Below are 15,248 nucleotides of genomic sequence, written 5' to 3'. Positions count from 1 at the left end.
ACTACCCAAATGTTGTCTTTTACCAGCATAAATAGTTTAAAAATGTATAGTTATTGCCACTTTAAAAATTATGTGCATATTTAATTGACTCAATTCACACTTAGTGCGAGGATTTAGGTGAGAAGATTTCTCTGTCTATATTTTTATTAGTCTATGCCAACACATTTGTCTTATAAATTATCTAATTAATTATTTTGTTTTAATTTCCTTTCAGGTGTTCCCTCATTTCCCGGCCTTTGTGCTTGCTGTCCCCTCAAACCCCATCACACAGGCAGTGGCGCGGGTGGTTCGGTAAATGTCTCATGTTCTTCAACCAACAGTTCTCCTGAATCACCACCCCATTCTGCCCACGGCAATTGTGATCCCCGCTCATCTTCGGTGGCAGAATTACGTCGAAAAGCTCAAGAACACTCAGCTGCCTTATTACAATCGTTACATGCTGCAGCTGCTGCCGGTTTGGCATTCCCTGGCTTGCATTTACCGCCTTTATCTTTCCACCATAGCTCACTTAGCAATGCTCATGCCCATGCTCAACATCATCATCACGCGGCTGCCGCCGCTGCTGCAGCAGCTGCTAATGTACGCCTCAAGAATGAAGCTCAAGATATGACACAAAGCACAATGAATGGCCTGGTGGCCAATATGATGCCATCTTTAATGGATCATCAGACATCATCGACATCTCCACCATCAAGTCACAGTACAACAACGCCACCAACAACATATCAGCAACATCAAAGTCAACAACAACAACAGCAGCAGCAACAAATGCACAGTGTTACCCAGTTATCGCCGCCAACAACACCTACACAAATATCATCGAATTCCTCACCGAAGGAGACACCTTTGAACTGTACCAACGGGGCAATAATAACAAAAACAGAAGGACTTTAAGAACTTTGTGCAGAGTAATCGATTACTAGAAGGCTTTCAACAATCGGGAAAAGTAATGGGTATTATTCTCATTTTGTATTTTAGTATTTTTTTTAAACTAAAAAACTTGGAAAAATTGTTGATCAGTTTTATAAATATATCCCATACCGCCACTACTAGCTACTGTTTTGAAAGATATTTGTCAACAAAACTTGACCCTAATGAACCATGGAGTAGGGTTTGGACTTTTGCCAGTTTATAAATAAGCGGATTTTATGGATCCAATATTCGTAAAAAGTAATCATAAAATTTGAAAAATGCTATAAAGGGGGCAGTAATGACTAAAACTGAAGGTTTTGCAGAGGAAAGTAATGAGAAATAATAATTCCAGGGGAAAAATATAATTAGTTATGTAACTATACCTCATAGTACAACCATACATTTGAATGACCAATTTAGATAACTTGGGAGAAAATAAGCCAAATATTCCACAATAAACCATCTACGGCTCTCAAAGAGAGTTTTTCTCTCACACAGAATTCAACACATTGGAAACCATGCATCACTCGACAGCAGCTCCCTAAAGTATGCAACAGCAAATATGGTGGAAACACAGGTTTTATGCACAGAAAAAAACATGCTTTTTATGAATATGAATATTCATAAAACTAAGATTACTGGGTTCCTCTGAGAGAAAAGCTAAATAATGAAAGGCAAAAGAAACTAAAATTTTTAAACTCTCTCTCTCTCTCTATATTACAAAAGCACAAAATAATATTTCCTTTTTCAGATGCATCATTGATCATAAAGCTCGATTTCCAACGAGAAATTAATTAAAAATTAATACTAAAAATGATCTTCGCCTAAAAAAAGGTAAAATGTTCAAATAAAAAATATTTCTTTTGTTTGCAAAAACAAAAACTTTGACAAATTTTGTGAGGACAAATAAGATTAGAAAATGGGGATGCATGGGAAATAATGGTCCATGTATTATATGCAATATTGAAAACAAATTTTGAACGAAAAAAAGAGAATTAGGAAAATTCTGTTAATATTTTTTCGGTCTATAGCAAATTATTCCTATAAACGTCGAATAATGCGGCAAGGTTATTCAACTCATTTACGTGGGTGGTGTGGTATGGTGTATATAAGAGATATTTTTATTCCGTCTTTAGTCCTTTTCAATTGTTTGTAGATATAGAAAATAGAAAACATTGTAAGAAGTCCAATAATAAAGATGATAAGATATGATACTAAAATTACAATTAGAGTTCTACATATAAATAATAATATATAATAGCATATAAGCATAGTATTAATTTACATATTTTTTGATTATAATTTGTCTTAAATGCTGCTGAATTTTTAACAAAAATATTACCACGAAATAGCGAGGTGACGAATCAATGAAATATAAATTTGCGAGGAATAGTATTTCGAAATGTTCATTGAGAACTTTTTTTAGCTTAGAGATCTGAAAGAAAAAATGTGCTTTCAGAAAACATTAAAGTGTGGTTTCATCGATTAGATTTTGTTATATGAAACAAAAAATTTCTAAAAGAAATCTTAGAACCACATTTCAATTAGGTCGAACTTGCCTTAAAATGTGTTTCAAAAAATTTACGACGAAAAACTATATTTTTTGTCCTAAAATAGAAATTTGTTATTTATTTAAAATTAAAACAATATATTTTGAAATCAAGAGAAGACATTGCACCACAACTCAATAATATTTTTGTAACACATTTCCCCTAATTTTGAGCCTCTCTCATATATTATGCATTTCCAATTTTTCCTCACAAACTTCACAATTTGTAAATACTTTAGAATAATATATCCATAAACATTTTTCATATTATTTGGAATATTTATAGTATTATAGCATATAATTTTAAATATAAATAATTATTATAAATATCGTTGTAAGGCCTTATATAATAACGAATATATATTTTTCATTATTATTATTAACATTTAATATAAACGTAGCAATATAAATAATAAACGTAAATATTAACCCATTCAAATGAAAAAATAATCTAATATATAATTTTTAATAGACATATATTTCACAAAAAAAAGTTATATATAAATATATAAACATTTTCTCAATTAATTTAAGAACTTCAACCTTTCATGCTAGATTTTATTCAAATTAAACCAACAAACCCCAATTTCTATAATCATTAATATGTATCCCTGTATAAATTAGGAAATATATAAACAATTATTAGTTAATATCTATAAAAAATTGTAAAAATATAAAATCCAATAAAATATAAATAAAAATAATTTGTGTTTTCTCTAAATTATTTACGTGCAAAGCCGGCAGAATTTTCGATCTTTAAAGGGAATCGGGAACCAGTTTCTTCTTCATGAAATAATTACCACAATACTGTAAAAAATAGGGTCACCAAAGAAAATGGCTAACTCTTGGTTAACGTGACAAAATGATCACGTACATAAATGCAACAACATTACGGTCACTATCCAATAACTCAATACCTCATATACTGCCATTATACATGCATTACTGCGGAACAGTGCGTTTACTAACCATTATAATGATTACTAAAGAATAATTCTCATTCAATTTGTATGACTGTATACTGTATACTTAAGTATTTCAGTTTGTTGTGGAAATGGGGGCTTGCTACTGCAGGGATCTAGGCACAAGGGCTTGAGTACAATTGAGTGTTCGTAGTCCGCCAACTGACACGGGAGTGTTTAGAGTGCTGGGAAGTACTTTTGAGAGCTACACCTTTGTGTGGTGGCTAATATATTCACTCCCCCTTCGGGTGTTGTTCCACTCCACCTTCGGGTGTCATTTCACTCCACCTTCGGCAGTTGTTCCACTAAACTCCTCCGAGTGTTGTTCCACTCCACCTTCGGGTGTTGTTCCACTAGTCAGTAGGGATTTAAATATGTAATATCTCTTTTTTAAATATGTTATATCCTGAAAACTGATGACCATGCCCACTCTTTTCAATACATTTTTTCAAAACTTCTGAAAATTTCAGAAAATGTTCAGGAATGTCCCGTGGTCCAAAATGCTATATTTTATTCGCGGACCTGTTGTTTTATAATCTCTATATTTGCTAAACTTATGAATGCATCGGCTTGGAAATTAATTTTCAATAATGGTTGTGCCCCCGATCAAATGTTCTTTTTGGTGTCCGAAGTTCCGACCACGGCCAGTTTTTAAGTATATCTCGAAAACTAGCGAACCTATTTTCACGAAATTTCGTGGAATGTGCCTTGGTACATGTAGGCATGAATTTCGAAGGTGTCACGGTATCTCCTCTATCAAGAAAAAACAATAAATTTACAAATTTCCTTAAATGGTGAAGTTCAACGGCCCATCAGCCATGAAAAACTAAAAACATATAAGTCTCAATAAGAGGGAGAATTCGACTTAACCATTTTTCAACTGTTATTATTTGATCGCTTTATGATAAAGATAGAGGACATGGGCGATAATAAATCCTAAACAGCATCAATGGGCGAAATATTCTGACAAAGTCCGTAAGAGAAAAGAAAGGTTGCAGACAAAATCTATTGGTAAATTTAAAATCCTCGGTAGTATTTATAGCATATATGGGTGAATAGCGCGAAAAGACTTGTTTCTACTTGTTTCGCGAAGCATTTAGGTTTAAAAACATTGAAAAAATTTAAATTCTTAGAAACGGAATAAGTAAAACAAAATATCCTTAAACAAGCTTCGAAAATCAAAATTAAATATTCTACATATTTATATAAAAAAAACACTGATATTCATTAATATTTCAAAATATATATTATATAAATGAAGTACGCAGAGTTTTTCTAGAATAATGAACAAAATCTATTTTAATTTCATATATATAATTTTATTTTTTAAATTATGATTTTAAGACATTTTAGTCGTGTCCCTATTTTTTTTTTGTCATTCCCGTGCGCCAATGTGTTTATTAAGAAAAAAAAATGCTTTAAGCCGGTTTTTTGTTTATATGTAATCTGTCAATGTAACGACAATTCCCGTTAGTTTTAAAGATAATCGACAGAAGTGAAAAATATAGTCAGTTGTTTGAGAACTGTTGAAGTGTTTAGTGTTTTTTGTGCATGCTCCCGAAAATTTGTCATTCCCGTGCGGAGTATTTTTTCCGTTTTTTATATTATAATTTCCAAATTTATGGTAATGCTGTATTATTTTCTTAAGCCTTTATTGAATTGCACTGTGCAACATGTTTAAGGTAATCTTGTGCAAACAATTTTAGCTGAGGATTTTTTGAAAGTACTGACCCAAAACGATCCAGCTTGGATTTTATGGCTATATCTCTGAAACCTATGTGAATCTTCATCTGACCTCTGATGCAAATTTGTAGATAAGGGCAAGAATAAAATATTTGGAGAAATAATTAACTCGAAAAACTAAATGTATTTTCTTAAATTTTATAAGATATCGAAAATTGCCATAATTTGTATAGATTTCGTACCATATCTCCAAAACCGTTAATTTTTTCTTAATGTTTTCTTTTTGAAAAAGGAATGTAATTCACAACTCTTTAGAACATGTCATTGTTGTAAAATGTCCCTGTCACGTTGTTTTCAGAATATTCTTCAACGACCATTTAACAAATATGTCAATAAAGTGGTGAAATCCGAAATGCGAGAATAAACTGTTGGTGTGAACTGTGTTTGAAATACCTGTTGTAAAAGATATGATGCAAAATACCGCTGAAACAACATGAAGTAAGCATTTTAGAGTTTCAGAATGTTCTAAAGAATTGTTGAAAACTTTATTTGGAAGATTTTTGCAAAAGGTTACTTGGTTCAACTCCCAATAGTTTAGCCGATACTGACCAGAATTTCAGCAATTATGTAAAATTTTCTATATTTTATCGATTTTGATGCCCTAGATGGCGTTTTTCTTATGTGGTCTGTTCAAAGATAAGTTCTACTAGTTTAGGGCTACAATATATCCACAGACAGCAATGCCATATTCCTAATCGTTTCTGAGATAAAGGTCCAATAAATGCAAGAAACTGTAGTTTTAGCCCGATTTAGATGAGACCATAAAATCCAAATTGGATATGACAGGACAACACCCTACTAGAGTTTTTGTAGTCTCAATATGTACTTTCAAAAAATGTGACTGCATTTGAAATTCTGGCTCTGTAGTATCTGCAATTTCTTCGTTAGACTTGCCTCCATCTAAAAATTCCAACATTATGTCGTCGTCATTATACATATATGGCTGATGAGAAAACTTTGTCATTAATTAATCAATATGTTCTAAGTATTGGGAGAAATTAGAATGAAGATAAATGTCTTCAGAATAGTTCAAAGGACCATTAACAATCCCGCATGATGAAAACAATTGCCAATGGCAGAAGACGTTACATGTTTCTATGATTAATCTAACAGGAAGAACGCTATAAGATCTATATTAAAAATTTTACCAATTTTCAGACAAAAATTTTGATTTTTTTTTAATCCGCTATATTGGTTGGATTTTATGTTGTTTTGGAAATTGTTTTGTTTCCCCAAGCCTACTTTTGGATCATAAGATAATCGGGACATATGTTCATGTAATTTTGTATTAACAGCATAAAACAATTCTTAACGTATACCCCTCCAGAGGGGAAAGGGGGAGAATGTTACGCTCGTGGTTTCTTAAAACACTCTTCGAACTGGCAACCATCCTTGAGCGACACGCCATTTTAAATGTATAAAGCTATCAGAAACGACAACTTTTCCTTCAAACAGAGAGAAGGTAAGTATCAATCGGTATTTTTGGGTCTATTCAAACAGTTTGTTTGAAAAGTAGACTCCTCTCTCTGTAGCTGGGACACGGGGACGTGAATACTTCCCAGCAAAATTTGACGGAAGGGGTTCTTTGCGATGACGTGATTTCATGTTATCTTTTGCATTGGTTCAAAGGAAGTCGTGAAAGATCCGATCTTTTCATTATGATTTGAACCAATGCAAAGGAAGTCGTGAAAGATCCGATCTTTTCATCAGCATTTGTACCCATTCCATCGATCCAATAGAGATGATGTTTGTGTTTTTATTTACACACCTGTTTATTTTCATTTTGGTATGTTCTAGTACTGCAAAAATCTACTAATTTTTTCTATTTTTTCCGATAACATAAAGGAAAATTGTTATCGTAGTAAAAATAAGTAGATTCTTGCAGTTTCTGGAACAGACCAAAGTTGTTAGAACTGTCGTCGTGATGTTGTCTTACATTTCCTGCATATCAAACAACTAAAACTTCTAAACAATTGGTATTATATGAAGTCCCAACCATCGAGCTAAAAATAGAATCGGACTGCACACATTGCTATTTTAAAAGTTCCCTTGTCTGTTCTAAATCTGACATAGAATGAAATCAATCAAATCTCGCTTCTTGGAATTTGAAAAAAAAAGTCCGAAACGAAAAGGAACAAGAATCTGAAAATAAAGAAGAAACTACTTTTGGAATGAAACAATTAAAAATAAATTAATTAAGCATAAATGGTATTTTCCATAAAAAGCCTCTCCTCCCCGTTCGTTACATTTTGTTCTTAGAGATCCCTAAAGCAAGCCGGGTTGTAGATCCCTACATATTTCCGTCACTAAACAAAAGAGTATAAATTACCAAAATGTTGTTATAAAATAACAAAATTATAAAATAAAAGTAATTTACGAAATAAAAATACTTAAAGGAGTGCATTTGGAGTCCATGTTGAAATCTGAACTGGTGATGGGAAGATACTTGAAAAAAACCTTTTGTAAGATGAAAGAATATCAGTTGCGGAGAACGGAGGAAGTAATCTTTTGCGTTGCAGCGGTGGTGATTACATGGCAATTTTGGATGTAAACTTTTGAAAAACTAAACTGATAAATTAATTGTAGCTATTTCATGAATTCGTTTGAATTAATACCATATTTCAATACAGCATTTCCATTTTCCAAACAAGACATGAAAATTTCATGCCAAGGGGTTGGTGAAAATGACATGCCAAAGCATTGGTTAAAATGACATGTCAAAGCATGGGTGAAAATGACGTGTCAAAGCATTGGTGAAAATGACATGTCAAATCATTGGTGGAAATGACATGCCAAAGCATTGGTGGAAATGACATATCAACGCATTGGTTAAAATGACATGCTTAGGATCCAGAAAAGAACGTCATCTTTTGGGGTCCACGCTCATATAAAATTCATCGATGAAGATGCTAAAAAGATGACATGCTAGATCACTTGCACCCATGATTGAATGTCATCTTTGGCATCGAACATTTTGCTGGGTTAGCTTACATCACTGCCGACCAAGAAGAGAGCACACAAAATTCTGAATATTGCCAATTTTTGACAGTGTGTTAGTTAGGTTGTATGCCCACATGCTGTAAAACAAAAACAAATCAACAAATTTGCTCTCTTTTGTGTGCTTTTGCGTTCGGGTCATGTGTGTGTGAATAGCCGAAAAACTTCGTAACTTCAACAATACCAAAGAACGGCATTGGTTTACATTCATCAAATATATGTTCGCTATCAAGATGATTCCAACCAAATGATGCATCATGCATGCAACATATCATAGGATCATATGGTATCCTGAGCTGCCAGATTTCCATTGTCGCCCTTTAAGGATAAAGTGCTTGCCCATAATCCATCGGTTTGGGTTTTTTTTTTTGAGTAATCGATTTCTATTTGTCTAAAATAAAAACCAATCTTGGTGAACATAAAGAAGTCAGTTTTTCATGATCGACTTTCAATTTTCTTACAAAAGATTTTTCTTAAACCGTCGTTGGCTGCCATCATTTTGAAAAAGATTATTATAATCGAGAACATGTATAGCCTGTTTATCTTGATACGAAAATCTATGTATGTATGTGACTGAAAAACATCCAAACTTTAGATTTTGAAATGTTATTTGGTTTAAAAACAACACATGAGTTTGGTAGTATTTATTACGCATTAATTTTCTTATGCAGACGATATGAAAAATATTCTGTTATTTTGCTTCCAATAAGAAAAACAACAATAGAATTTGGTTTCGGGTCGTGTTAGTAAACATACCATTAATTAATATTATCGCTATTTAATAAAAATACTATTTTTTAAATTAACACCTTATTTTGACAAATGTATTTAAGCTTTGAGCTAAACTATTAAAAATAGCTTATCTATAAATGCTGACCTTTCCCATACAAAATATATGAATGCATGAGTACAGCAACTTAGAAAGCAGTCATGAAAGAAGACTCGAAAAATAAATAATGCACAATGTGATTATATAAATAATGAAATGTTAACGGAAGATTTTAGTCTGATTTTAAGTTCCATACAAACAACATTTAACAAAATGAAAGTTTTTGCCTTAGTTTTGACAGTTCTCTTCGCCTTGATTTCAACATCTTTGGCCTTAAAGGATCGTAAGTAGAAGAGTATATTAAATTAAGAAAATAGTACAAAGTGAAATATTAAAAAAATACAAGTGTGCTAATAGCGTAGCAATCGATTGAAAATAACCATAAACAAAGTGCTATACGAAAAATTGGAAATAGTAAAAAAGAATAAATTGTCTTCGATCCAACTGCCGAATAAAAAAATCTGAATTGATAGCAACATAGCATAACTATGGTTTTGAAATATTTTGTATTTTTCAGAACTGCAGGAAGGAAAAAGTGTTATCGTAGTAAAAAAATTTTAGATTCTTGCAGTTTCTGGAACAGACATATTATATTATTTCTCAAACACTGAACTTATCTTTAATGTTGCCTACTTATATCCTTATCAACAACTATCTACTCTTACAGTAGTCTGTACAATGTTTGCTTTAGTTCTTCTTCTTCTTTATTTGCTAATTCGTTTTCCGAATGTTAGCGACCAATACAATACAAATAGTTTTTTATAAATACATATGGATACAATATTTGTAATATTTTTTTTGTTTATAGATTGCTTAGTATATCTGCAAATGCCTCTCTATCTCTAGCCTTAAACAATAGGATTGTAATGTCTCGGATGCCAGTCCATTCTGTGATGTTATCGATCCATGTTGTCTCCTTTCTACCTCTAGCAGGCCTTCCTTCTATCCTTGTGCGGATTACAATTTGCAGTAATTTATATTTTTGATTTCGCATTATATGTCCCAAATATGCTGTCTTTCGTCTCTTTATAACTGAGATAAGTTCTCTTTCGCAGTGCATCCTTCTTAGAACATCGGCATTTGTCACATGGGCTGTCCAAGGAATTTTCAGAACTCTCCTATAGATCCACATTTCAAAAGCTTCAAGTCTTCTTATATCAGCTGTTTTTATGGTCCATACTTCCATTGCGTACAATAGCACTGACCAGACATAGGTTTTGATAAAACGAATCTTTGTTTCAAGATTAATGTCATGACTCGTAAACACTCGTCTGTATTTTGAAAATGCTTCTCTGGCCAGTTCAATTCTGCATCGTATTTCTTTTGAACAGTCCCACTGTTCAGTTATTGTAATTCCTAGATATTTGAAACTTTTAACCCTCTCCACATTGGTGTTGTGAATTTTCAATGTTGCATTATTGTGGCCATTCTTTTTGCTTATAACCATGAATTTTGTTTTACTGATGTTAATTTTCAAACCATATTTCTCGCTGTGTGTTGTGAGCTTATTCCCAAGATTCTGGAGACCAGATATGCTATGCGACAGTAAAGTTGTATCATCAGCATATCGTATGTTGTTCAGAAATGTTCCATTTAAAGGAATACCTATTGGAATTTTGTTTATCGATTCTTCAAAAATTTTTTCTGAATAGATATTGAATAGCAAAGGTGATAATATGCACCCTTGTCTGACTCCCTTGGATATATCAATACTATTTGTCATTTCCCCGTTCACTTCTATTTGTGCATTTTGATTCCAATATAGACTTTTAATACATTGTACTTCTTTCTGATCTAGGCCAATGGAGATGAGGATGTCAATCAACTTATCGTGTAACACTGTGTCGAAAGCTTTTTCGTAATCAATGAAGCATAGAAATAGGTCTTTTTGTGCGTTTTTACATTTCTGAACCAATGTTTGTATTGAAAAAAGTGCTTCTCGGGTTCCCATACCTTCCTTGAATCCAAACTGGGATGTTCCCATGGCTTTTTCAAATTTTGAGTATATTCTGGAGTGGATAATACGCAGAAATATTTTTAGAGCATGGCTCATAAGGCTAATAAGTCTGTATTCGCTACAATATTTTGCATGGCATTTCTTCGGAATGGTAATAAATGTTGATTTTAGCCAATCTTGCGGGAATCGGCCTGTATCATATACGTGGTTAAATAATTTTGTTATAATTTCTATATTTTCTTCATCTATTAGTTTTAGGATTTCCGAGGGAATCTCGTCCGGCCCACAAGCTTTCTTATCTCTCAGACTGTTTATAGCAGTTTCAACTTCTCTTCTACTTATTGGTGTTCCTGTAAGAGGATGTTGCGTCTGTTCTTCAAAAGTTGTTCTATGTTCATCTGAAAAAATTTGTTTTATATAATCTCTCCAGATATTTTTCTTTTCTTCTATGTCAAAAACAGGATCATTATTATTGTTGTAAAGTACTTTTGAGGGAGTTTTGCGGTATACACCAGCAAGTTCTTTTAACTTTCTATGGAGATTAAAATCGTCGTGAAGGCTTTTTAATCTTTCAATCTCCTGACATTGTTTAATTATGTGGTTGTTTTTTGCTATTCTTACAGCGGTTTGGATTTCCCTATTTAGTTCCCAATATCGTTCATAATTTATGTTTTTATGTTTTCGTCTCTCTTCCATCAAGTCGAGAATATCCTGTGTCATCCACTCTTTCTGTTTAGATATTTTGTGGTATCCAAGGGTATTATCCGCTAGGGGCTTGAGCGTAGTCCTTAGTGCGTTCCATAAGTCGTCAACGTTTTCAGTATTTATGTTTGTCAGTTCTTGATTTATTTTATCTCGGAAATTTGTTTTCAATGTGGTATTTTCAAGCTTTGACACATCGAGTTTACGGCGAATCTTCCGTTTTTTGCTTGTGGCAATTTTTATGCGCAACTTCATCATCAGAAGATTGTGGTCTGAAGGAACATCAGCACCTGGATACGTTGAACATTTCATAACCGAAGATCCGTATCTGGTATTAATTAATATAAAATCTATTTGATTTCTCACAATAGTGTCCCTTCTATCTTGCGGTGATTTCCACGTGTATAGTCTTCTTGGGGGAAGACAGAACATTGTATTTTTTACCATCATTTTATGTTCCTGACAAAACTGAATTAGTCTATCACCCCTTTCATTTCTTTCGCCAAGACCGTATTTTCCTGTTATACCTTGACACTTTTCTGCTCCTATTTTAGCGTTGAAGTCGCCTTGAATTATTGTTATTTCGTGGCTTTTTGTCATTCTTAATAAGTCGTCGATTTCCTCGTAAAAAGATTCAATTTCATGATTACTTTTGTCCGCAGTAGGTGCATATACTTGGATTATGTTTAAATCAATTGGTTTACATTGAATTTTAAGCAGCATAGTCCGATCCGACTTAAAAATAGAACCCGTTACGCTTTGCGCTATGTTACTTTTTACTATAAATCCCACACCGTTTCTGTGATGCTCGGTAGAATTGCCAGAGAAGTATATTTTCGCGTTTTGGGAGCTAAATTCACCGTTTTGTGGCCACCAGGTCTCACTTATTCCGAGTATATCGATGTTTAATCTATTCATTTCCGCTATGGTGTTGGCTAGTTTTCCTGCTTCATAGAGACTCCTTATATTCCATGTTGCAATGTTTAAATGTTGTTTTTTACCTCCGGGGATTCTTAGCACCCTTGTATTGCCGGAGACTAAGGGCCGTGTATTTGTTTCATCACTCATGATTGTATGGTTTTCGAGGGAGAGATACTTCAGTGGTTTCCCGTTGCCTTCTGAAGGGTTAACTGTTTTCCTTCTACGTATTCAGCCGTTCCACTGGAGTACAGACGCTGTTTGCTGCCGCTTACTTTAAGACAGACGCCGCTACCTGTTGGTCCGCGGGACGTATTTGATTTCCGTCCTACCACCCATATCTGGGAAGCATTCCCCTATCCGCCACCTGGGGACGCGCCCTATAGGGGTTACAGGTTCCCCGAAGGGAAACCTGTGTTTTAAAAAACAACAAATGCCTGACAGTTATCTTATCAGTCTGGGCTCCCTTTTTACCCTACGGATAGGAAAAGTGATAAGAAAAATAGGAAGAATATTGTAGTATGTCTTATCACTTTTTTTATCCTTAGTCTAAAACGGAAGGCCAGGTTGAGAATGTTTATAAATACGAAACAAGAGGACATTAACAACTCAGTTGCAAACCAAACCTTACTATCACCGAACTTCGTTTGCTTATTACTGTAAAATGAAAATACTGACGTGCTGCATAATATTATTAACCCTAGTTTCCCTATCACAGACATTAAAAAACTGTAATACATGTTCAAAAATTAATAAAAAAAATGATCACGGTTAATATTATCTTATTTTTCATTTTAGCTATTTGCGGTTTGCCCTCAAGAGTTATTGGAATCTGTCGTGCTGAAATACCAAAATTCACCTACGTGGCCGAATCCAACGAATGCGTTTCATTTTTCTACGGTGGCTGTCATGGAAATGAAAATAATTTCGCAACCAAAGAAGAGTGTGAAGAGAAATGCATAGAATAATATGAAAAAAAATAAAATGTAGATTTTAAACAAAAAACACCTTAATTTACAACTTTATTTTATTTTGACATTAGTAAAAATCAAACTTTTTCAGCAGTAACTAATTCATACATATCTAACAAATATTATTCATATTGAATACTAGCTTTGTGGTCTAGCTTGCTCCCGAAACCATAATGGATCTTAATCTTACTTACTTGAGGCTTCTTAAACAACAAAGCCGCTGTGGAAGATTTAAAAACGAAACACGTCATTCATTTATTACGCTTAATGAACTACACGCGTATATTTATCAAAAAACAGGTGTAGCACAAGGCGTTGCAGGGCTTCCATAGCAAAACTGTCAGATTACGTTAAAGATGCAAAACTTGTATTTAAACGGTCTACTTCAAATTGAGCAGCTTCTGGCTGCAAAAGGATGTTAAAAAAACTAAACTGGTTCCCAAAATGACAATATTGGAATTTATTGAATTCTTGGTTTTTAATTATATTGCAAGTGCATTGTTTTACAGTGGCTCAGATAAGAACATTTGCTGAAAAAATTGAATTTGCTAACCCAAAAAAACCATTTTTGTGAACTTATTTTGAATAGTAATTTGGATTTAATCGCATACTTTTGTGGAAGTTTGGTATAAAATCTTCCCCATGCATATACCAAATCATTGACATATACCAAACATTTTTGGCAACCAAACTTTCTCATAACGGACTCATGAGGAAGTTTGGTTCCCAAAAGAAAGAAATTTTTGAAAAAGTTTTAGAGTTATCTTGCACAATATCCGACAGCGTTATGAAGCTTTTGGGCCATTATCATAGGAAGTATTGACTTACTCCGGAACAAAATGTACTTTTGTAAATCAGGCCACTCCAATAATCTACTGAAAAAGAGTCAAAACGATGCGAGAGGAGCTCCTAAACTTCACTTTATCCGAATTTTGTGTGGGAGGTACCCGAAGGAGTGGACCGATATAGTCTATATTTCACTCCTATACTGGACTGGATGAAATAATACGATGTGCAAAGCGTGCATCAATCAAAAACTCCCTGCGAGGATTATCTTGTGGATTTGCCATTCTGGTTGGTGCCGTCAGGATTTCTTGGAGCTTTTAGGCGAATATCTCAGGAATTATTTACTTACTCCGGCAAAAAATTGTACCTTCGTAAAGCGAACCACAAAAAAACTTACTGAAAAAAATTTCAAAACGATCCGTGAGGAGCTCTTAAACTTTACTTTATCCGATTTTTTTGTGGGAGGTACTCGAAGGAGTGGACCGATACAATTCATATTCCAACCTGATACATGACTGGATGAAATAATACGATGTGCAAAGCCTGCACCAATCAGAAATTCCCTGCGAGGATTATATTGCGGATTTGCCATTTTGGTTGGTGCCGTCAGGGTTTCTTCGAGCTTTTAGGCCAATATCTCAGGAAGAATGGACTTCCGCAAGAAAAAAAATTTACCGTCATAAAGGGAGCCGCAAGGAAAACTTACTGAAAAAAAATTGCAAAACCATCGGAGAGGAGCCCTTAAACTTCATTTTATCCGAATTTTGTGTGGAAGGTATCCGATTGCTCCCTTCGAGAGTTATCGCTCAGACCATTTTACAGAAAAATTTTGAACTTTTGGGCGGAAGGTACCAGAAGGAGTGGACCGATATGGCCCATCTTCGAACTTAAACTATGTTTGGACAACATATGGTTCGAATCG

General features: G+C 33.8%; 2 protein-coding genes across 2 annotated transcripts in view; both read left to right on the top strand.

The window, feature by feature from the left end:
- The window catches only part of Drgx (Dorsal root ganglia homeobox), a 165,294-nt gene extending 163,657 nt beyond the window's left edge, over nt 1-1,637 (top strand). Inside the window, exon 8 of the mRNA XM_073964688.1 lies at nt 215-1,637. Within this exon, the coding sequence (XP_073820789.1) occupies nt 215-894 (680 nt within the window). The 3' untranslated portion in view covers nt 895-1,637. The remainder of the gene's footprint in view (nt 1-214) is intronic.
- A 7,512-nt stretch (nt 1,638-9,149) lies between these two features.
- On the top strand, nt 9,150-13,574 carry LOC141393442 (PI-actitoxin-Axm2a-like). The gene is made up of 2 exons (XM_073966429.1): nt 9,150-9,275; nt 13,368-13,574. The coding sequence occupies exons 1-2, from the start codon at nt 9,206-9,208 to the stop codon at nt 13,535-13,537; spliced, it is 240 nt and encodes a 79-aa protein (XP_073822530.1). The 5' UTR covers nt 9,150-9,205; the 3' UTR covers nt 13,538-13,574.
- Nucleotides 13,575-15,248: the final 1,674 nt, after the last annotated feature.

The sequence above is a fragment of the Musca autumnalis genome, unplaced genomic scaffold (genome assembly GCF_047663935.1).
Source record: "Musca autumnalis isolate F117 unplaced genomic scaffold, ASM4766393v1 scaffold_2, whole genome shotgun sequence".
Taxonomy (NCBI): domain Eukaryota; kingdom Metazoa; phylum Arthropoda; class Insecta; order Diptera; family Muscidae; genus Musca; species Musca autumnalis.
This window is presented reverse-complemented; position numbering and strand designations above follow the sequence as displayed.